This window comes from Mustela lutreola, chromosome 12, assembly GCF_030435805.1.
Source record: "Mustela lutreola isolate mMusLut2 chromosome 12, mMusLut2.pri, whole genome shotgun sequence".
Lineage (NCBI taxonomy): Eukaryota > Metazoa > Chordata > Mammalia > Carnivora > Mustelidae > Mustela > Mustela lutreola.
This window is the reverse complement of record NC_081301.1, coordinates 11,734,876-11,759,379: the sequence shown is the minus strand read 5'-3', so window position 1 is coordinate 11,759,379 and position 24,504 is coordinate 11,734,876. Positions and strand designations below refer to the sequence as shown.

The window sequence follows — 24,504 nt, the reverse complement described above, 5'->3', positions numbered from 1 at the left end:
GCGGACGCACGCTGCCCAATTAGGGAAGGCCTCCTCCGGGGCTGAGGGAAACGCTACGGGTCCTTCTTTGGGACAAAACACCTCGACGTCGGTAGTACGCTTCAGTCGGCTTTGTTTTAATTTAAAAGAAAAGTTACCTTGTACGTACCTAGTTTATAATACCAAGAAAAGTTTGTTTAGTTATCTTTGACATTTCTGAAACCATTCCACTTGTGTTTCTTATTGCTTCTTAATCACATCGCGGCCCTTAAACAAGACAGACTCAGAGACGTAAAGTATTTTGCCCCAAAACACACAGACTTGCATTAAAAAAAAAAAAAAAAGGAAAGAAAAAAAGCCAGGACCCTGACAACGCTGGTGAATTTCTGAATTGGATCCTGGAACGGAAAAAGGACATAAACGGGACAACTGATGAAATAAGGTTTATTAACAATAATAGTGTATCAGCAGTATTGATAATTGTACTATGGTTATGTAAGATGTTAACCTTCGACTATTCAGGGTGAAGAATATAGAAGTCCATGTTACTTTTGCAACTTTTTAAAAAATCTAAAATGCTTTCAAATTGAGTCCTTATTAAGTGTCCAATACACAGCCATAAAGTAATTCATAGAAAGCTTTTGTACAAACTGAATCATCCAAAATAACCCTAAAACAATACACTCTAAAATAGGGCTCCTAATTTGAGGGAGAGATCCTCAACTTGTGGTCCTGCAAATTGTCTGGAAATTGGTATATGTGCGCATTTTCCTAAGAAGCTGTTAATTCAGGCTATCAAGAGTGAGAACTTCGCTCCCCAAATTTAAGAACAGTTCATCCTGGAGACCTTATGGTGACTTTGGTGTTTTTGTTTGCAGAGTGAATCATCTTAACGTAATCAGGTTTGTGTGTTGAACGGCAGCCAGCCGGAGGATGATTGTGATCTGCCCTAGGTGACAAGCCAGAACCCAGCAACCGAGCTTCTGTGAGGCAGATTCCCCATTAATACCTGTTAAATGAATACTACATGAGTGTATTTGCTTTTAGATTTTTTTATTTATTTATTTGAGAGAGAGAGAGTGAGAGAGAGAGAGAGCATGAGAGGGGAGAAGGTCAGAGGGAGAAGCAGACTCCCCATGGAGCTGAGAGCCCGATGCGGGACTCGATCCCGGGACTCGATCCCGGGACTCGATCCCGGGACTCGATCCCGGGACTCGATCCCGGGACTCGATCCCGGGACTTCGGGATCATGATCGGAGCCGAAGGCAGTCGCTTAACCAACTGAGCCACCCAGGCGCCCCGAGTGTATTTGCTTTTAATTCTGTTTTTCTGACATCTCCCTGAAGCAAGGATCTTCTTCATCCCTGGTAGTGCTTTGTCCTTCAAAATTTGAGGGCACCTGGGTGGCTCATTTGGTTCAGGTCATGATCCCAGGATCCTGGGATCACCCTCCTGGGCTTCCTCCTTAGCAGAGAGCCTGCTTCTCCCTCTCCCTCTACTTACTTCTCTCTCTCCCTCTGCAGCTCCCCCTGGTTTGCTCTCCCACTCTCTCTTTCTCTCTCTCAAATAAATAAGTAAATAAAATTTTAACGAAAAAAATTTTTCTTTTTCACTTTAAATTGAAGGCTGTAATCCTCAGTGCTACCCGAGGATCCTTGTTTCCCTGGGCAGGTTACCCTCCCATTCACTGAAAGGAGCAATTCACATCTCTTCTCAAATCCTCAGTGCTCTCTCCCCTCTCCTGGTTCAGTATATGACCTTGGTTCTTATTTTGCCTAAAAAACAGAAGCCCTCGGGAGCTGAAGACGCCTCAAAACAAACAAAACAATCAGAAGCAATCAAAAGAGACTTGTACTTGTGTCCACCCTCAAAACCTACCAACAACCTCCTGCATCTGTACCTATCTGTACCTACTCACTGCCGCAGTGGCTTCTGCTCCTCCAGCTTTGTAAAGGACTCTTCTGGCAATGACCTCCCCTCAGTCTCCCCTGCAGATACAAACTTGCTTTCTACAGCCTGCTAATATGCTTTCCCTGTTCTTATCTCCAAAAGAAAAAATCCGCTCAGATACCATTTACCACCACTCAAATTGTTAAAAATCAGAAAGTTTGATAACAGCAAGAGTATGGGGAATACATTGCAGGTGAGGTGTAAATTGATATAACTCTTACATATGAGATACATTAGTCAATAATACAAAAATATATACCTTTACTCTTAATCATAGGAAACAAACTGAGGGTCCCTGGAGAGGAGGGGGGTGTGGGTGGGGATGGGTCATTGGGTGATAGACATTGAGGACGGCATGTGATATAATGAGCACTGGGTATTAGATAAGACTGATGAATCACTGAATTCTCTACCTCTGAAACTAATAATATACTATGTGTTAATTTTAAAAAGAACTTAGGGAACAGTGAATGACTGACTAAAGTTTTCAGAAGAATCTGGCTCAAGGTATTCAATAGTATAAAAAATATAAATACCTTGTGAATTATATATTTGCTGTTTGAACATTAGAGAGAATCAACAAACTATAAAAAATACTTTTAAAGATTTAATATTTTTTTAGCTCAGAAATTCCACTGCTGGAAGTTCATCCTTTCAATATACTTGCATGAACATAGTATTTAGTTTAAAAAAAAAAAAAAAAAGGCAAGTTGGTGGAGAGCATTACGTATTAGTTTCCTGCCTTCTGCATAAAAAATATAGACAAATAGGGACGCCTGGGTGGCTCAGTTGGTTGAGCGGCTGCCTTTGGCTCAGGTCATGGTCCCAGCGTCCTGGGATCGAGTCCCACATCAGGCTCCTTGCTCTTGCAGGGAGTCTGCTTCTCCCTCTGCCACTTTGTCTGCCTGTGCTCTCTCTCTCTGACAAATAAATAAATAAAATTTTTAAAAAATATATATAGACAAATGATGTTATTTGCTTATATTTGCTCAAAGAAAAACATTAAAGAATATATAAGAAACAGAATGGTTATCTTCAAGGGGCAGTGAGTAAGAACTGGAAGGCAGACTTTTTATATAGAACTTTATATGTGTATGTTCTAGAGTTCTAAAGGATAATTTTGGGAGGTGTCTCGGTTGGTTAAGCGTCTGACTCTTGATTATGGCTTGGGTTATATCTCAGTGTCCTGGGATCAGCCCCATGTCCCACTCTGCACTAGGCATGGAGCCTGCTTGGAAGTCTCTCTCTTCCTCTGCCTTGGCTCCTCCCTACCCTGCTTGTGCTTTCTCTCTCAATCTCTCTCTCTTTCTCAAAGAAAATCTTTGGAGTTAATACTACCTGAAATTGTCCCTTCTGGTACAGTTTTTTGTTTTTTATTTTTTTTTAAGGTTTATTTATTTATTTGACAGAGAGAGATCACATGTAGGCAGAGCAGCAGGCAGAGAGAGGGGGAAGCAGGCTCCCTGCCGAGCGGAGAGCCTGATGTGGGGCTCCGTCCCAAGATCCTGAGATCATGACCTGAGCTGAAGGCAGAGGCTTAACCCACTGAGCCACCCAGGCTCCCCCCCTTCTGGTACAGTTTTAAGACTTATTTTCATTTATGTCTCTTAATATATTCACTCTCTTGGGTATATATGACTGAGGGATGTATCTAGTGGTGTCCTTGTTGGGAATATAGTTTGACATCTGTCAGGAGTATGTCTATGTGAGTTAGTTACCTAGCGATATTCAACAGGACTGCTCAACGTAGCAGAATTTGGGGATGGTTTGGACAATGACATTTCTGTCTAATAGGAATACCATGTGTAATTTATAGTTCTTAAGGTGATTTACTTGTAGTGCTTTTGTTTGTTTATCCAAAGAGTATATTGAACATATTTCTGGGGCACCTGGGTGGCTCAGTGGGTTAAGCCTCTGCCTTCAGCTCAGGTCATGATATCAGTGTCCTGGGATGGAGCCCCACATCCGGCTCTCTGCTTTCCCCATTCTCTCTGCCTGCCTCTCTTCCTACTTGTTATCTCTATCAAATAAATAAATAAAATAAAATAAATAAAATCTTTAAAAAAAAAAAAAAGGAAAAGAGAGTATTTCTTAGCGGGAAAACCAAAATCCATAGCTGTTTTGTGACTATTAAAGCATTTGCCTTTTATCAAGGGAAAATCTTGAGCCAACCGAAAAATTTCAAACGGTTATTAAACATATTTGAAGTTTTGAGGTAACTGAATGAAATTCATATAAAGATGCTTAAATGCCTTGACACATGATGGGTTTCAGGTCTTGCTCTACCCTTAGAATTTATCTGGATTATGATAATAAGACATAAAATGGGATTTGGTCTTCCCCTGAGTTTTCTACCAAAATTTTTGTAGATTTAGAACAATTTGTCCCTGTCACTTTTTTTTTTTTTTAAGGTTTATTTATTTACTTTAGAGGGAGTGAGGGAGAGGGAGAAAAAGAGCGCGCACGAGAGTAAGTGAGGAGTTCGGGAGGGGCAGAGCGAGAGGGCAAGAGAAGCAGAAGCATCTTCAGTGCTAATGGCAGAATCCAACGGGGGGGGGGGCGGGGGCGCGGGGCGGGGGAGGGCTTAAGGGCTTAATCCCACAACCTTGATTGAGATTAGGACCCTGAGATTAAGACCTAAATGGAAATGCCAATTGAGGTATTGCATTTGTATCTTTTTCTATTTACTTATTTGAGATTGCTAGCACGGTGGGGAGGGGTAGAAGAGGGAAGGGACAAGCTGACTCCCTGGTGAGTGCAGAGACGCACCCTTCCATCCTCCCCGCCCACCCCCGCCCCTCCCCGCACAGCCGTGCCCCCCACCCCCAACCTCAAGGCAGGGCTCCATCCCAGGACCCTGAGATCAAGACCTAAGCCTAAATCAGATGCTTAAACGACTGAGCCACTTAGGAGCCGTGGGATTTTTTTCTTACAGAAGTATTAAAGTGTCTAGAGACACTTTGGAGTGACATTAAGCAGCATGAGGACTGTTTGGAATAACCAGTCTTTCTTATTCTTTCCTTTCTTTCTTTTCTCTCTCCACCTCCCCTTTCCTTCCTTTCCTCCTTTTTGGGGGTAGGAGCCAGTTTGTGGCAATTCAGTGTCTTTCTTGTTTAGAAATTAAGCAGCTTTTCTTCTTGTATTAATAAATATAAAATCAGGGCGCCTGGGTGGCTAAATGGGTGGAGCCTCTGCCTTCGGCTCAGGTCAGGATCTCAGGGTCCTGGGATGGAGTCCTGCATTTGGCTCTCTGTTCAGCAGGGAACCTGCTTCCTTTTCTTGCTCTCTCTCTCTGCCTACTTGTGATCTCTGTCTCTGTCAAATAAATAAATAATCTTTAAAAAATAAATATAAAATCAATAATACTTCCTTATATAATATTTAGATACATTTTTAAGTTTCAGAAGTGTTATCTATGGTGAAGACTTTAATTTTGTTTACTGAAATTTTCTTTAGATGTTGGGTTGTCTTTAAGGAGCAATTAAATTTCTTTTCAGAGTTTTGATTAAGGCATCTGAGAAAAATCAGAAAACCTCTTTTGTTTTCATAGCATTAGTAACACTTATTTCTTACACATAAGCGTAAGGAATGAAATTTCCTCTTTTTTAGAAGTATTTGAGTTTTTTAGAATTTCATATATATTTTTAATCTCTATAAGTCATTGGAGTCCCCCTTAATTTTTGAGACGTTATAGCAGATATAACCTTTATTCTGTTAATACAGTGGATTACACTGATTGGTTTTCATATGCTAAAGAAACTTTACATTCCTGAGATATGGAATATCCATATCCTGGATATGATGTATTGTACTTTTTATAAGTACATAAAAGTACATAAAACTTGATTGGTCTAGCAATAATTTTCCTGTGGGTTTCTCAACATGAAAACTGGTGCCCTGAAGACCTCCTGCCTACATTGTTACCTGAAGGCTTCCTGTATGCACTGGTGCCAATTACCTGCATAGGTTCCTATATAGTTCACCTGTGGTCCAGAGACTTGCTTTCTGCTGGCCAGCAACCAGTTCCAGCCTGGGAACACCAGCAAACTTCTCTGCTGTGCTGTGGGCTGAACTTCACCTTCTGCACTGAGGTCTGCACCACAGTCTTGGGAAGGGGGCCTCTTTCCAAGTATGTCCTTCCATAAGGTACCAAATGGAATTCTTCATAGGGCCCCATATGGAATTTCCTTTTATCTTATATTCATTTATTAAATCTTAATAATTCTTTACATGAAATTTCCCCTGTATGGTTTCTGTCTCCTGACTGGAGATAAAGAGGTCACTAGGTTTAGTCCACACTTAGGGGAAAGGATCACACAGAACATGAAACAGGAGCTGGGTGGCTCTGGGAGCTCCATCAGTCCCTGACTGTGGTCTGAGCCAAATGACGCTTCTAGGTAATAATGACAAGAGAGAGGGTTGTGCTTCCAAGATCAGGTTACAAAAGATTGTGACTTCTTTATAAAGCCCCTTTCCCAGGTCTCTCCCCCAGTCGTAGACTCTTCTGTTTGCTGCTTGGATGAACCAAACCACCATACTGATTGTGAGGGGCTCCAGTGGCAAGGAATTGAGGGGAACCTTCAACGGAAAAACCAAGGCCCTCATTCCAACAGCTGGAGAGGAAATGAATCCTGCCAACAATCCAGGGAGTGGGCCTGGCAACAGACACTTCCCCAGGTGAGCGGGGAGATGACTGAGGCCCCAGCCAACACCTGTGCAACCGGAAGCACAGGACCCATTGAAGTCACACGCAGATTCCTGACACACAAAAACTGTGGTATAGTAGATGCTATTGCGTTAAGCCACTAGGTTTGGGGGTAATTTGTTAGGTGACAATAGATAACCATACTAGATAACAGTATAATAGATAATACAATATAGATATAGATAATAGATAATACAAGAGTCGTTCCAATTTTCCTTTTGATTTTATATGTTTTGAAAATTGTACTTTGAAGGAATTTGTCCATTTTTAAGTTAAGACGGCCTAAGTCCAATTTATCAATTTCTTTCAGAGGTGGCCCAAGTGCACCAATTTATTTGCTCAAAAAATACGAAACAAAAAACATATGTCCACACAAAAATACGTATACAAATGTTTATAGCAGCTTTATTTGTAAGTCAAAAATTTCAAACAACCCAAATGTTCTTCAACGGGTGAATGTTTAACAAAATGGTACATTTGCTACTCAGCAATAAGAAGGAACAGACTTAATACATGTGACAATTTGGATGGATCTCAGGGGAATTAGGCTGAGGGAAAAAAGCCAATCTCAAAAGGTTACATCCTGTATAATTTCATTTGTACAACATGCTCAAAACGAAAAATTTATATAGAGAGAGGATAGATCAGGGGTTGCCAGGGATTAGGGATGAATGAGGATTAGGGAAGGGAAGGAAAGGAATGTAAAGGGGTAGCATGGGGGATTGTTGAGCAAAGATCCTTACTTTGTTGTTGTTGTCCTTCAGTTCTTTTAACTTGGGAGTAGTGGTGGTTCCACAAATCTGCATGTGCTAAGAGCTAGACACACACACACACACACACACACACACACACGCAAATGAGTGCATGTGAAGCTGATGACATGGGAATGAGGTATGTGGATCTTTACAAATGTCAGTTCCCTGGTTTTGCTATTGTACTATAGTTAAGAAAGGTGCTATCATTGGGGAAACTTGTGTGAAGGGTACATGGGTCATCTAATATTTTTGCAACTTCCTGTGAATCTATATCTACTTCAGAATATAATTTAAAAAAAAAAAAAAAGAACATTTGAACTCATGGTCTCTTGGGTTAAAACATCTAGTTTAAATAGGTACCCAGGCCCCACCATGGCTCTCCATCCAGTTTCCACAGAGGTTGACTTTTGAGTAAAGACCTTAAGAAAGGGAGTATCTCAGGGCGCCTGGGTGGCTCAGTGGGTTAAAGCCTCTGCCTTCAGTTCGGGGCATGATCTCAGGGTCCTGGGATTGAGCCCTGCATTGGGCTCTCTGCTTAGCAGGGAGCCTGCTTCCTCCTCTCTCTGTACCTGCCTCTCTGCCTACTTGTGATCTGTCAATAAATAAAACCTTAAAAAAATTTAAAAAAAAAAAAAAAAGAAAGGGAGAATCTCATCATGAAGATATCCACTGAGGGTGGGGAAGCATTTGTCCTTAGAGAATCAATCATAAGCAGAAAAGCCCTACGGTGGAACCATGCCTCGTGTGGTGAGCACCTAAGTGGCCAGTGCAGCTGCAGCATAGTGAGCAAAAAACCAGAGAAAAGAGGCCTTGTTTTTCACCCTGATGATGATGCCGCTCAAGGGTTTTGAGCACAAGAGTGAAATGGTCAGACTTCACAGTTTAAAGGGATCACGCTAGCTGCTGAACAGAGGAATCAGCAGAAGCAGAGAGAACAGGAGGTTCTTCAGGCTAATTCAGGTGACAGATCATTGTGGCTCAGACTTAAGTGGCGAGAAGGGGTCAAATTCGGAATGTATTTTGAAGCTAGAACTGGCAAGATTTGTTGCTGGACTAAGTGAGAGGGACAGTGATCCAGGGGAAAGTAACAGAAATGGCGGGGGCTGGGGAGAGTGGGGTGCAGACTGGAGGTTTGAAGACTGTAGGAATCCCAGAAACTCTGTCTTAGTCACGTTGAGTTTGAGAAGTTTATCAGGGATCCAGACAGGGATGTTTGGCAGCCTGCCCTACCTGAAACTGTCTACAGTCCTGAGAATGACCACTCCCACCTTACAAAATCCCATCAGTTAACTGTATTATATTCATTCTGGTTGTATGACTCATGATCTAAATTCACCTTTTATTTGTTTCTTGTCTATGCCTCCATCTATAATGTCAGTTTCATGAAGTTAGGGACTAGTTCACTCCTGTATCCTTTAGGCCTGGTGTGTAGTAGATTCTCATTAAGGTATCTGCTGAATGTCTCTAAGAACCATACCAGCCTGAACATTTGACAGTGGATATTATTTAGGAACTTGGATAAGATAGGTCCCAAATCCATCTTCATCCATTACAGCAGTGGTTCCCAAATTTTTTGCACATTGGAAGCACTCGGGGACCTTTAAAGGGCAGATGCCTTGGTCCCACCCTGAGAGACGGAGAGATTGTGATTTAGTCTGTCGGTATGTTCTGGGCTTTGGGATTTTTTTTTCTAAGTTTATTTATTTGAGAAAGAGAGATAGCAAGAGAGGGAACACAAGCAGGGGGAGTGGAAGAGGGAGAAGCAGGCTTCCTGCTGAGCAAGAAGCCTGATTCAGTACTCGATCCCAGGACCCTGGGATCATGACCTGACCTGAAGGCAGACGCTTAATGACTGAGTCACCCAGGCATCCCTGGGCTTTGGGATTTTTTAAAAGATGCCCAGGTGATTGCAATGTGCAAATAAGTTTGGAACCACTGCACTGCGGAATTTTCAATTAAGGTTTTTCACTTCCTCTTTGTTAAAATGAATGCTAATTATGCCAATAGGTACAATAAAGGAAATAAAATCTTCCTGGACTTTCATCTCCTTAAGTTTCCTCTCCTTTGCCTGGATCCACTATCCCTGGTTCTTTCTCCTCCTCCTGATCTAAGTTGTCACTCCCCGGCTTACACAAGATTACACGTCTCACAAATACAGCACTCTTCTCAGCAATGAGGTCTGGGACTCTCAGCCAGATCTTATCTCCTGTAACGTGTAGATGTCCAATTATCTTTTCTCTACAACAAATCCTGTCAATTGCTCTCTCCTGCTTCTCAGATCCACCTCTCTTACCCTCCATCCTTGGTGGGCCATGCTCTGAACACTTCTTACCAAGACTGCTGACCTGGCTTCCCCGCCGGTCTACCTTTAGCTTCACCTCACTCTACTACTGAAGCGATCTTTTTAAAATCCCAGATTGTTCAGATCATCTAACTTCCAAGACTCCCTGTTTCTATTATGGTATTCAATGTCCTTCATAGAGATTCCTACCTACCTCATCTAGCCATGTGAATTCAGGCAAATTTGCGAAGGTGTCTGCCTTGGTTTTCTCATCTATAAAATGGTGACAGTAATGGTCGTAGATTTTAATGTACCTATAGAACTTAGAACTGTCTGGAACATGTTAAATGCTCTAAGAGTTAGTTACTCCTTAAACACTCCTTCCACTATAACATGGCTAAAACAGGTTCCAACCCCCACCATCACTACCTTTGGGAAGGTAGAACAGACTTGAGTCCTGAATTCAGACTCCACTACTTTCTAGCTAGGAGGTCTTGGGCAAGTTACTTAACATCTCAGATACAAAATTAGGGATCATAAGATCTACAGTGAAGGACTGTTAAGATACAGAATGGATTCTGTGAAGGTAAAGTAGGTGCTCAGGGTGTTTTCCCTCTCTCTTATTCAGCCTACAAAGTCTAGCCTGGGATCATTTCTCAAAGAATTCTCTCTCCTGGCTCACCCCCACTACCATCTGCCCCATAGTTTCCCTTCTGAAGTTTCCATACACCCTACCTTAGAACATCACTCCCTGAGCTGCAGATTCAGATTTGTCTTTCCCATTTTTCACACTATGAGCTTCCGGAGGAAGGCTTCATGTTTTATTGACCTTTAACGACCAGCACAGACTGGGGCTTACAATTATCAGCTGAGTGAATGAGTACAACTACTCAAGGCCAGTGAAAATGGTGTTTCGATGCACTCAGGCCATTATCTGTTCATATTCTGAGGTTCCACAGAAGTGTCTTTGTACTTCTATGACATATTAGTTATTTATGAATTTGTCCTATTTCATTCCTCCTCTAGAGTGTGATCTGCTAGTATTAGCTATGTCCTCATCTCCCATATAGAAAGTACTTTATCTGGGGACATCTGGGTGGCTCAGACGGTTAACCATTTGCCTTTGGCTCAGGTCATGATCCCAGGGTCCTGAGATCGAGCCTGCCTTGGGCTCCCTGCTTAGCCAAGAGTCGTCTTCTCCCTCTCCCTCTGCCACACCTCCTGCTTGTGCTCTCTCTCTCTCTCAAATGAATAAATAAAATGTCTAAAAAAATTTAAACAACAACAACAACAAAAAAGTAAGTACTTTACCTGTATTGAATAATTGAATTGACTGACTGCATTGTAAAATACTTCAGTCTCCCTAGTCTATTCATTCTTTCAGATCCTTACCAGGCAATGTATGCATGAGGTAGGTGATTATTTATTTATTTAAAAGACTTTTTTTTAAAAAAGATTTTATTTATTTATTTGACACAGAGAGAGAGAGAGAGATATCACAAGATCACAATGGCAGGCAGAGAGAGAGAGAGAGAGGGAAGCAGGTTCCCCACTGAGCAGAGAGCCCGACATGGGGCTTGATCCCAGGACCCTGAGATCATGACCTGAGATGAAGGCAGAGGCTTAACCCACTGAACCACCCAGGTGCCCCTATTTTAAAGATTTTTAATTTTAGGGGCACCTGGGTGGCTTAGTTGGGTAAGTATCCATCTGACTCTTGGTTTCAACTTAGGTCATGATCTCCTGGGTTGTGAGATGGGAGCCCTACATGGGGCTCCACGCCCAGTGCGGAGTCTGCTTGAGATTCTCTCCCCCTGCCCCAACCTCTCAAATAATACATCTCAAAAAGAAAAGAAAAGAAAAAAAAAACTTTTAATTTTAAGTACAACCTCCCCCCTCCTGTGGGGCTTGAACTCACAACCCCAAGATCAAGAGTCCCATGCTCTATCGACTAAGCCAGCCAGGTACCCCAAGGCAGGTGATTATTTAAATCTCAAGGAGTATCCTGGTAGCTCATTTAAGCCAAACAGTATACCAAGGATATAACTATAACTAAAATGCACCATGAACTTAATATTGACACTAAAACAACTTTTAAGGTGGACAAATAATTTTATTTTGTGCATGCAAATACATGTCAAGTACTGCAAACTTTTTCCATCAATTTTCTCTCAAACACTGAAAATCATGATGCTCTATTCTGTGAACAGCCAAAGCTAATATCTCTTCACTTCAGTGCTACAGCAAAAACACACAGAATTCACTCTTTGCTATTCACTATCATCACAACCCTCATTGTTCCATCTCTGCCCTCCCCCCATATACAGGCCTTATAAATCCTAGCCTTCCCCCATTTAATCCTATTCCTATAGCACAAAGGGAAACATTACAATTTGGAAATTCAAATTGAAATAAATGGAATAGAATTTATTCCCATATATATTCCCCATTTCATTGTACAGAATTATTTTAAATTATAGTTTTAAATAGAAGCTGAGTATATGCCTTAAAAATGAGCATTAAATCCATCTTAGAGATGGTGCCTGCTTTTTACATGATGGGTGTACACCATCTTTAATTTCATTTACATTTCAATCGAACAATAGATTTGCAAAGAAAATGTCTAATACAGACGTAAAAATATTCACACTAGAGCTTCACAATCGGTTGTACAATTGACAAACAGGCCTCTTTTCCCAAACTTTCCAGCTAAGCAAATTTATAAAATGTAATCAATGCAACAAGAAAAACATTTCTCTTTCACTTCCAGGGAAAAGAATATGCAATAAACAGTATAAATGCAGACAGCAGTTGCTGCAAGCTAACCACGATACTCCCAAGTGGCTGTACAGTGGATATGTGCAGTACAAATAGAAGCCACATGTGTTGTATCACAACTACAGTATAATTGTTTGCCCAGCTAAGAGAATGCATGCACTTCCATGCCTTGGGTTATAAAGTGAGGCCTAATTCTCGACAGATTGATGGAATATATGCAAATGACCTTGGCTTTTGGCAGTACTAAGTGCAGCCAGTGTCTGTGTTCCACTGGTTTGAGGATATTTTTTGAATTTTTATTTAAAAAAAAAAAAGAAAAAAGTTGCCAATTTCAGATTGGGGGGAATAACTGCTCTTGGAGTAGAAATAAGACTCCACTCAAATGTGGGGTGTTCTGATCAGTGGCCTTGACTCCTTGTATTCCCTTGCCAGCAAAGGGATACAAAGGAACTGCTAGCTAGTATAAAGGAATAACTAGCAAATGTATCCAATTTATCCAGAAAATGGGATACTCCTTGAGCGAGTTCATTTGTGTTCTGCTTGCAGAAGGGGTTCTTATGAAGGAGTTACAGTAAGTGATCCCATCAACACTCTTCAATCACTAAAACACAAGGAAAGTTCTTCCAGGAAACTAATACATAGTTGCAATGCAACTTTTCCCTTTAACTGCGCAGTCACCAATAAGTGGTGACAGTCTGCTCAGAAAATGACACAAAGAAGCTAGGGAAGAAATACTCAGATTCAAAGTTGAAATCACATGCTGAATCTGATCATTACAATTCCATTCCTGTCAACTAGACAACATGGGCTTTAACATCTAAAATGCAAGAGCAAGCTAGATGGTTTTTAAAACAATGTTTTCAAATGTTTAAATGATCCCATTTTAAATTCCTAGAAATTGCTGTGCATCCTGTAATTTTCTCCAGGCAGTATATAAAATTGGGATGTGCTTTATATACTTAGAATCAACTCAAAATTTGAGTGAAAGTGACTAGATCCATACAAATGGGATATTTCAGTTCTCGTATACGACGTGAGGTTTCTTTTATCCTCTGTGAGAGTAAGTAACTACTAGGAAAAAAATCAGTGCCACTGACCCAGTGAAGTACTACCTTCTCTTGCAGACTGTAACACACAAACTCCACCCATGACACTGGCTTATCAGATGGTACTGAAAGGAAGTCATGGCAGGAAAGGCAAGGGAATCTGCTCTGCTCAGGTGCCCACTAGATGAAATACATACATTACTTTTTCAGGTTTTAGAAAATGAACTGCACGCTACAGAAGAGAACTACTGAGGCTACATTCACAGAATCTGAACAAGGCCCACAGCCTCCAGAGTGGGACTTAGAAATGGAAAAACAAAACCACGAAAAGTAAAACAAACACCCCACCACTTTCCCACTTTCCAGACCTCAGACTACTTTTTCCTAATTAGACCACAGGCACCATATTCAGTTTAATTACCAACATCACACCTTTCCTCTCCTATTGCCTTATATACTGATTCCAAATATTTGTACATCACAACATGTTGGTAAAGGGTCAAATGACAGGGAATGCACCCAATTTTAAAAAGTCATATCCTCCGTCTGATTTATAATTTTTTTCCTCCTCCATGACATCAGGGAGTAACTCTTTGAAGGATCAGAAAAATTGCTCTTTCTTCTAAAGGGGCAGAGAACCAATGTCTTTCCTTATGTGAAACCACCGTGAGAAACAGAAGATGGCCACTACACAGATTAAGGATGCAATACAGAATAATCCCAACACAGAAACAATTCCTATGTTGTTAGTGAGAACGAGAGTAAGTTTTTAAGAACAGGGAGTTATTGTCTTATGGGATCACCTGCTGCAAGACAAGCATTATTTTAATATAAATGTTCTGAGACATACCAATAAGGTTGGCAGGTATATACATATACTGATGCAAATGTAATTTCACTGGACAAGTAGGCAAACACCTAAGCAGTTTATCCCAAACCCCTCCAGCAGAGCACAACCAAATTTCAAAATTTCAATTTTAAAATTAAAAAGATAAGGTTAAATACACAAGATCAATTTATGTAGTATATATTCACCCTCAGAACGTGCTGAAGATGTTTTGCGTAGTTCTGTTGCACAGAGGGTTCTTTCCCTGAGGGCACATAAGGAGCTCTCAAACTGTTAATAGGTCTCTATTTTGTAACAAAATAGCAATTTTAAAATCTTAAAAAAAAATACATTACCTTCAACATGGAAGATCTCACTATTTAAATATCCATGAAATAGACATACTGGTTTGCATATCCTTTTTGGAAATACAAACAGCAAATAAAGTACGTTGGAAGCATTTTAAATGTAATAAGCGCATATTTATAGAAGGGTTCTGATATAAATTATATAACAATCATGTTCTTGTAATATCCTAGGCTAATTTATAATGTCAGAAATAAGTTAATGTAACATGGTTTAAAACTCTTGTTCCTATTCATTTCAGGTTACAGAGCGAAATAAATAAAATGTCTTTGTAGGGATAGGGAGCACTGGCCATGGCAAAAAGGTACAGTACTAACCGAAGGAAACGAAGTCAAGGCTACTGTGCTGTTATGCTACAAACAAACATCTTCATACATCTGAATATTAAATAAATGTGTAAGATCTTCCATACTGACACCAGAATATCAAAACTACCCCTTTGTTTCTCAGGTATATTTACAACTTATCAGTCACCTTATGAGCATGTTCATTAAGACAGGTTATCAAACACCAGTATTTACTCATTCTGATCAAGAAATTTCAGGGAAATGTCAACCCTCCCGCCCCTGGAAATGTGCACAAAACTTTTTATCAAAATCTTATCTGATACAATGCTGTGGTTTTGTAAAACAACTAAATAGCTCAGACGACCAATAACATGATCCTGTTTAAGCATCTTGCTAGCAGGAAAAGCCCTTACATACAGTACACCTGGTGAAAGATCAGCTTGGCTTAAAATATTCCAGTACAATTTTCAGAGTAAACAACTTCACAGAAGTTAATTAAAAAAATAATAAAAGTCAAACTAATCTCAAAGAAACCGGGGGGGAAAACAAAGAGACAAACTATAGGTAAGATCACCAGTAAGGAATGCCCGGCTTTTGTTTCCAAATGTTGACTGAAATTTAGGTTTCAGTAATATACCTCCCAAAAATCTGGGGCATGGCTGGTTGAACATACTGCATACTTCCAGATGCCAGATCCAAACACTTTTCAGTCACATTTAGCAGGGCAGAAATTATTTGTGTTTTTAAGTATGAATAAAGGTTAGCCAATGTTCTATTATTACATGGTTCAAAGTCTTATTAACCTAACAGTCAGAAAATAAGGAAAATTAAACCCCAACGTGAAGTAACAATAAACAATATTTAACTAAGATATTGCAATGAACATCCAAATTAATTAGTTTAAATTAAAAAAAAAAACAGCAATACCATCTTGTTAGTCAGTGCAAACGCTACATACAGGGTTTTCTCAAGAAAGCTGAAAGCACCTGATTCTTTTGCCAAGTCATCAGATTCAATAATGTACAGGCTTAAATCTGCATTTTAAAAAACTGCCGTTACATTAGTGCATAATTTATCAAAATTGTAAAAACGATTCTGCATAACTTAGGAGAATTTAATATCTAGTACATCAGCTGAAAGACTTAGGCACTTGGTTATATATTTAATTACTTACTTCAACAAGTAGCCTGTGTATAAATATTAACAAAGCAGAAACTATTCCTGAAAAATGGAAAATTAAAAAAAATTTCAATGCTACAGATAAAAGCACTGCACCACACTCCTACATATAATGCAGTAAAGAAAGCTAGTATATAACCCTGTAAAATTCTATGGTAAGAACGTCTAACTCCACTCTTCAAAGTTAAAAAAAAAAAAAAAAGAAAGAAAAGAAAGAAAGGAAGGAAGGAAGAAGAAAGAAAGAGAGAGAGAGAAAAAGAAAAATCCATGCAAAGTCCCATGAAAAAGATAAAGCAGCTGGAATGAGATGGAAATTTCTCTCAGCAAAACATAAAATAGAAATAAATAAGTTAATTAAGTCTACTTTCACTAGATGTATCATTGTAGGATCCTGCTAGTTTAATAACTGAGTTGTTAATTTTCTATAGAAGCCATTTAAAATAGGAAATGGCTCAGTTACTGCACCGGATTGCTACAAACTCATAAAAAGCTGCTTGAAGCTTAAGTTAAATGTCCAAATTCCAATCACTTCTGGAAAGTGAACGTGTTACCCTAGTAAAGTAAATTTTCTTTTTTTTTCATAATGCTAATGCAAGAGGGCTTGAAGTATCAAAGAGTCCACAGGAAATGGATGCCCCCAGTAATATCTTTTTTTAAAAAAAATATACATTATATAATATATATTATATATATAAAAAGCTAGTGTAAATGCTTCCATGGTATGGTCACAAATTTGAAAGATGAACCTCCTTTCAGCTGTTAACCATCTTCCCATTTGCAACAGGTTTTAAAAAGTCGTTTTTATCTTCAGACATAACATGAGTTTTCAGAATGAGGTTGCCAACACTGACAGACGTGGTGATGGGGAGGCAACTTGCATTGCTAATGGGCACTGGGAGTGGCTGGCTAAAGCAAGAAGTTACCGGCAGAATTGTTTTTTGCTCCTCCCTGGGAGAAAATAAATGACATTGAAAACAAATTAGCTTTAAGTGAAAACTTGAAGAATAACCATACATGCTTAATACAAGTTGTAATAAACCTTAAGAGCTCCTAGGAAAGGCAGGTCTTTATCACTAAAAAGGATCAGCGCTCACTAAAAAAAGTCCCATTTTCCAAAAATCGTATTGAAGAAATTAAAATACTGGTTAATTTAAGGCCAACACACTATTAAGTTCAAGACTAACCCATATTTCTTGGCAGTAATTATATAAAATGGTAATATTAAACCCAAGAATATCTTAACATAATTTTTAAAAAGGGAAATCCTACATCTAGGTTTTAATTCTCCATTTTGCCATCTGGAAGACTGCATACCAGACTGAGAAAGTAAGGCCTGATGTTGGAGCACAGGGACAAACTTTAACCGAACAAAAATCAAGTTTCAGGCGACTTAAATGGGCTACTTTGTCAATTCAAATTTACCTCTTCTCTCCTAAAAATCCAGACTGACCCAGTCATTGTCCTATTACATAGGGTCTTCCCCTCATACGATAAAGCCAAAAATGCATTTAATACTGTATCTGTTTTTCTTTCAATATTCACAGCCTATGTCCATTGGTGAGGAATTATCTGTCTAACACTCACAGAATCACATGGTCTTCACCTAAACTCTGTCTCTTCTGCTCCAGCGGCTCCTTTTGGTGCTGCTGGACTGGATGCCCATTTTCCACTGCTGTTCCATTCAGCAACTGATCATTTTGAGAACTGATACCAAGCTGTATGTCCAGGATCTCCTAAGGAAATAAAACATTAATCCTTCACTATGAAGGCACTTTGTACTTTCATTTCCAATGGAATAAAGCCTCCTCAATATATAATTGTGGTACTTACTTCAATTTGTTCAGCCTGTCCATCAGGTTCATCAGTATCAAGTGCCGAAAGCTCTAACTCAATATCCCTATCAGGCTTAGTATCGCTTGTATCTTCTGTATAATCACTCTGTAATTTAAAAAAATGATGACTTTATACCTGTGGAAGCTGGGGGTTCCCTTTTAGATTAAAATAGGAATCCCAAAGATTGAAATAATTGATTGAATAATAAAATAATCTGGTACTACAATTTTATTTCTATTCTGAGTTTTAAAAGCAATCATCCACCAGAAAAAGGCACACTAACATGTACTAAGTAATGGCAGAAACCAACACAACAGCAAAAAGCCAATATATTAAGTATGAAGGTGGGAGGTTCGGTTTCTTTACCTCTCCATTTCTCAGTTCAATTTCCTTGCTTAGAAGATTTAAGCTAAGGTGACGGCCTTCATCCAGGGAATTCCACTTCTGTTGCATGGCCAGAGCATTGGCCTCCCTCTGAAGAAGCAGTGAGTTACTCTTGGCCTACAGTAAAGAAAAAAAATAAAATTAGCTTCCAACCACCATTTTATTTTTTAAAAACTCAAAGCTGAGCAACACAGAGCCTACCTGCTGAAGTTCAATGCTCAAAAGGTCTCCAGTACTGGAATGCTTTCGATGACCAGATAAATCGGTAACAATGAATCTATCCCTTTAAAGAGAAACACGTTTACAGTTATAAAAAAGAAACTGATGAAGCAACTAAAGCCATATGGCCATATGCCATGCATGTTTTCAGTAATGGATCAACCCTGAGAGTTTCAGTTGTCATTCCAAATGTAAATTATTTTTTTCAGAAATTTGTTATATAGCTAAAATCATCAGAGCATACTTCATGAATAATTGGGGAGGTAGGAACTATACTCTGAGGAGAACATACAGTCTGAGAAGAGAATCCAGGAGAATTAAGAGTAACTAATTACCGTTCAATATAGTGTGCTGATGATGTGGCCTCATTACCATATGAACTCCACCTTGAATCAACAGCATTGACATAAGGAACATAATCTACAGAAATGCAGAAAAAAACAATGATCACAAAAGTGAAAAATTAGTATATAAATATGAACATATATTTTTAAGAAAAGATCCCTATTTTAGGGGCGCCTGGATGGCTCAGCTGTTAAGCATCTGCCTTTGGCTCAGGTTATGATCCTAGGGTCCTAGGATGGAGCCCCACATCAGGCTCTTTGCCCAGCAAGAAGCCTGCTTCTCCCTCTCCCTGCTCATGTTCCTGCTCTCACTCTTTCTCTCTGTGTCAAATAAATAAAATCTTAAAAAAAAACCACCCTATTTTATCCAGCCAGCCATGTTCTCCAGGCTAAACGCTTTAAATCTGAGCTTCCTGTGATTATTAATGGAAGGAAATGTTCGGTACCTCACAAAATGAGGTTTAAAAAGCACAGTGTTAGAACATATCAGTATTAGTAAGGGGGATTACCTGATACACTGATAGGCTTAGTGGCACTTCCTTGGGAAGCAGTGGCCTGGACAGGATCTGTGGTATGATAACCTGTACGTGAAGATCTGGAAATTGCACCCCATTTTGAGATGATAGGTCCATCACTAAATGGAATTATTGGGTCTTCTTCTTTTGTCCTTCTCTGGGTTTCAAATAAATGCACTCTTCTCTTAACATCTCCACTGTCCAGGTCCTACATAAACCAAAGAAAATCAATAAAGGGACTGCTAGCAATTATTTCAGTTAGTAATATAGATATAGGCTTTCAAAAGACATGTAATTAAGTTTTCTGGTAAATTTAACACTAGCTATAGATGTCAGTGGTAGTCCAACATCTATTTTAAACAACTAAACTATGCTCAAATAATTTAAACATCAAATGCAATTTATCTCAGACTTACCTAAATGTAACTCTGCTACTTAGGAGTTATATAGCAACAATATGAAGATGAAAGCACTCAATCACTCTAAAACTTGAGTCAACATGCATGATATCCTCCTGCCCCCCACAAATCATACCATTAATACAGCATTTGAATTAGCAATTACATCTCTGGGCTCTGAATCGATGGCATTTATACAGGAGCCTATGGTGCCACAAGACCAGGGAGAATAGTGAGAAAGATGATCTTCTTCAAATTTTGTACCACTCACACTCTCAGAGAACTGATTAAAAAAAAAAAAAAAAGGCATAGTTAATTAGTATAAATCTTAAACTTACAAACATGTAACTCATACAAAGTAACAATTATAGAATATACAGGACTTCACAGTGAACAATTAAACCTTCAATAATTAATATAAAAAACTGTCATAAGTAACAAGTAGTATCTATACTCTTTGTGTTTACATTATTCATTAGAAGAAAAGAGAATGAATTCTCTTTTTACTGTGTCCTTTCAGTACTCATAAGAAACCCCTGACTGCTACTGTCAAAACCAATCAACAAAAAATTACAGCATGACTCAAACGTAGACCAGGTGCTCCAAAAACTGAAAAAAGCAAAAGAAAACACATACACAAACCACAGCCTGTAGTACCAGTTTATCATTCTCCTGAGAAGAGACCAATATTAAAAATATGGGAATATAACTGATGAACCATGCAGGATTAAATTTAAAAAAACCCAAAAACCTCAAAGGCAGCTCTTTGGAATTAGAAGAAAAAGTGGGCAAATTTTAAAGGGACTGTCAGAATTATTATAGGATCAAAATATTAAAGTTGTAATAATCACTAAATCTAGTTTACTGATTGTACAGATACAGAAAGCCAAGGCCAAAAAAGGTTAAATTACTTATCTGAAGTCATACTGCTGGGAAGCAGCGGAGCTGAGTGTCAACAAAATACTTTTTTTTTTTCTCAAAGTAATCTCTACCCCCAATGTGGGGCTTGAACTCACGACCCCAAGATCAAGAGTCATAGGCTCTACAGCCAGGCTCCTCAGGGAAATACTTATTTCTTAAAGCATAATATAAAAAAGTGTAAATATATTTTTGTATGAAGCAAGTGGCAACTTTATTACACTGCTGTCAAGATGTTCAGCTGCTTTGAAGAAGTCTAAGTTTTTTTCAAAGATTTTTTAAAAAATTTATTTACTGGAGAGAAAGAACAGTGGCGGGGGGAAGGACAGACAGAGAAACAGACTTCCCACTGAGCAGAGAGCCCAATAAGGGGCTCGCCCCCAGAACCTTGAGATCATGACCTGAGCCGAAGGTAGATGCTTAACCAACCGAGCAACCCAGGCACCCTAAAAAAAGTCTAACTTTGATGAGAAATTTGGATCTAGTTTAAAAATTCAATGTTTTATTGAAATATTTATGGACAAGAAAATATGATGTCTAGGATTACTTCAAAATAACCCAGAGGGAAGAAGGGATACAAATGAAACAAGACTGGCTGAGTATATAATTAGCGGTGATGGGTACATGGGGTTTATTATCTACTATCCTCTCTATTTTTTACGCATTTGAAATTTTTCACAGTAAAATTTTAAAGAGTTTTTTATATGAGAGCCTATAGAAATGGGAAATAAACCCAACTAGAGAAATTTCAAAAAGTAATGGTTTGTTCTACATATAGAAGTACTGAAAACCACAGGGCACACTGAATTGATCCTAGTACAAAAACTTGTTTTGTGAGAAGAACAACAGTTAACAGTGATGTAAAACTGTACAAATAAAACAGTAGGCATTTCTGCACCTTTTGTAAAGTAGGGAAGAAATGCTTCTGCTAGACTAGGACTTCAATCCCAGCTACTTACAGGATGAATTTACTTCCTGGACAAATTAATTTCTCTGAATAAGATTCCTTAAAAAAATACAGATTTAATACCTGCCCCCTAAGATTTTTGTGAGAATTAAATAAACATTATGTAAATGCTTAGTACAGTGCCTGGCACAAGTAGGTGCTCAATAAATGGCAGATATAAATCTTATTAAATTAAAACCAGAAAAATACTAAGAACTACACTGCTGGGAAGACTTCCAGTTCTTGGTGGGAAGAGGACTGTGACTTCACGGTCTCCGGAGTCTGCCAACGCCTAGCTGCAGGGCTCACTACATACTCAGTGTTCACGGAACTAAGCAGACTCGACTGTACACCAAACCACTACAAAATGGCCACCACAGCTAAGACTGGTTTGAAGGAGTGCCCTGACGTCAGGTGTCTGATCTGTCCTTGCAACGTCAAGTGATTAAGACCTTTCTTACGTCAGTGCGAAAGTCTACACTGAATAGAGGAGAAGGTGGTGTTGGTGACTGTGTTGCCACAGGAAGAGTTGGAGACACAAGAGCTGCTTTCTGAGTGTGGTACTGTGCCCACTGCTCTGGCTTTCTTCTTATCTGCTCCTCGCAACTGGTCTTCAAATGACCACAAGGTTCCTAAGGGGGGATAAAAGAAACAATCTTAATCATCTAGGGAGCAGTAAATAAATGTAACTATGCTGTGTGGAAATAATGTTAACAGTTTATTATATCATCGGGACCAAAAAAAAAAAAAAAAAGATACCGTAAGGAAGTCACCTTAGTCTGTTCACACATTTAAAGGAAAGGGTTAATACTGAGTCCAGTGATGTTAAAAGTAGTATCTGAGCACTCAGTTTTTCTGGTTTAGGGAAGTCATTTCTAAGTGCATGGGATACTGAAAATAGGCCCTGCCCTTCTATTCTGGAGAGTTCTTTTTACTTTCCCATCATAGGATAGTTTCCTATCCAAGCATAACATTTATTGAGCATTAATATGTATCAGGTCCAGTTCTAAGGGCTTTGTTTTTCTGATTTAATCCTCACAACAGCCTTATGAGGTAGGTACTACTATCCCTGCTACCAAATGTGAGAAACCTGATGCAGAGAAGTCAAGCAACTTCTGTAAGTCACACAGTTCCTAAGTGGAGGAGCCAGAAACCTATACCTGGGTGGTATGACACCAAGTGTGACAGCAGGCTCTTACCCACTACACTACAGTAGCACTCTCCTATTTCCATCATCACTTACCCTTGGTAAAGGCACATTTGTCCTTGGCTCACTTGGTGGCTGACAAGCCACGGAATAATACCCATCTAATGAGTTATATCTTTCTCGCAAAGATGTCTGATAAACAGACGAGTGCATCACATCCATTGGAGGTAAAGAATTGCTTCTAATAATGTCATCTCGTTGGTACATAGGTGGGCGCCAGATGCGCCTGCTGTCGTACACAGGAGCATACATTCCAGAAGGTACTGGGGGAACTGGTCCATATGGCTGCGGAGGAGGCGGCTGGTAAGGAGAAGAACTCATTCGATCTCGAGGGGAAAATGTACTGTAATGATCGGCATATGGCATAGAAGCAGGTGGGAGGGAGGACTCTGGAACATTACTGGACCTCACAAAGCGAGGAACACAGGGAGCCACACCAGCTGGTACCGTTGGAGGTGGTGGGTAGTACCCTTGAAAATCAGAAAAGAGGAATATTTAACGTAATCTTAGTAAAATCCAACATTTTACAAAGGTTTAAGTCTAAAGTAGCTTTGTGAGAAAAGAAAGTAAGTTCTGAACCTTACTTAATTACCCCTGCTTTAGAAAGAAATCAAGACACTACTACATGAAAATTCACTGAAGTTCACTATTTTCTTAAACTGCTCCTCAAAAACCCAAGACAGAGCTATTAATAGAAGGCTGGTAAGCTTCCTTCTAGGGCATCTATTGCCGCAGGTTTTGGATTAAGTAGTTAGTTACATTATTGACTCATTACTTTAGGGGAGCAGAGATTAAAGACCTTTCAAAATCTGCGTTAAGTTGTGCACTGTCTTTCCAAAATTATACCTAAGTATATATAAACCAAACATTCTACAAACTATTTAAAAGGATTCACAAAACTCCCTGAAGTCCATTCATCTGATGCATGAGAAGGATAATCTTAAAACTTTTGGCATGTAGAATATCGATTTTTAGGGCAGAAAGAAAACTTAGTCCAAAGGATTATTTTCTTTTCTTTCTTTCTTTCTTTTTTTTTTTTTTTAAAGTAGGCTCCATACCTAGCATGGAGCCCAACACAGGGCTTGAACTCATGACCCTGAGATCAAGACCTGAGCTGAGATCAAAAGCCAGATGTTTAGCCAACTGAACCACCCAGCACCCCAATTAATTTCTTAATGTACATATTCTAGGTAAGTGATTCACTTGCTTATCTAAGGACAACACATGTTATACTATAGTTTCTTTTTTTTTCTTAAAACTATCTAAAGTTACTTACCTGTCTGTGGGTACTGTGGGACTTCAAAGGGTATCTGAGTCCTTGGATCTTGAAAATACTGAATGTTTTCAGAATGCTGAGGATATACTGGTACTCTAGTTATAAATGGGCTGGATTTTGGAGGCACAGAATTCAGCTCTGTTCCAACATTAGAAGGCCCAGCTGAGGTAGCCGCTACATTACTTACAGGAGTCTTGGGTGGAGAGCCAATTTTACTGGAGAGATAATTTATCAAGAACAAAGAATAAATCACTGTCTGTAACTACTGTCTTCCTCAGTAGGAATTTTTCATAAAATTATATAATGAAACCA

The 24,504-nt window shown here is 39.3% G+C and overlaps 1 protein-coding gene across 3 annotated transcripts in view; it reads right to left on the bottom strand.

The window, feature by feature from the left end:
* Positions 1 to 11,762: 11,762 nt before the first annotated feature.
* RC3H2 (ring finger and CCCH-type domains 2) overlaps positions 11,763 to 24,504 on the bottom strand; it is a 53,275-nt gene continuing 40,533 nt past the window's right edge. The window contains exons 11-21 of one of the 3 annotated variants that reach the window (XM_059141345.1): positions 24,193 to 24,407; positions 22,953 to 23,386; positions 22,171 to 22,341; positions 19,982 to 20,128; positions 19,442 to 19,655; positions 18,924 to 19,008; positions 18,571 to 18,652; positions 18,352 to 18,486; positions 17,983 to 18,090; positions 17,737 to 17,885; positions 11,763 to 17,100 (exon numbers count right to left, since the gene is read on the bottom strand). In XM_059141345.1, the coding sequence (XP_058997328.1) occupies positions 16,905 to 17,100; positions 17,737 to 17,885; positions 17,983 to 18,090; positions 18,352 to 18,486; positions 18,571 to 18,652; positions 18,924 to 19,008; positions 19,442 to 19,655; positions 19,982 to 20,128; positions 22,171 to 22,341; positions 22,953 to 23,386; positions 24,193 to 24,407 (1,936 nt within the window). In that variant the 3' untranslated portion in view covers positions 11,763 to 16,904. The remainder of the gene's footprint in view (positions 17,101 to 17,736; positions 17,886 to 17,982; positions 18,091 to 18,351; positions 18,487 to 18,570; positions 18,653 to 18,923; positions 19,009 to 19,441; positions 19,656 to 19,981; positions 20,129 to 22,170; positions 22,342 to 22,952; positions 23,387 to 24,192; positions 24,408 to 24,504) is intronic. The other 2 variants (XM_059141347.1, XM_059141346.1) reach the window with 2 other exon arrangements.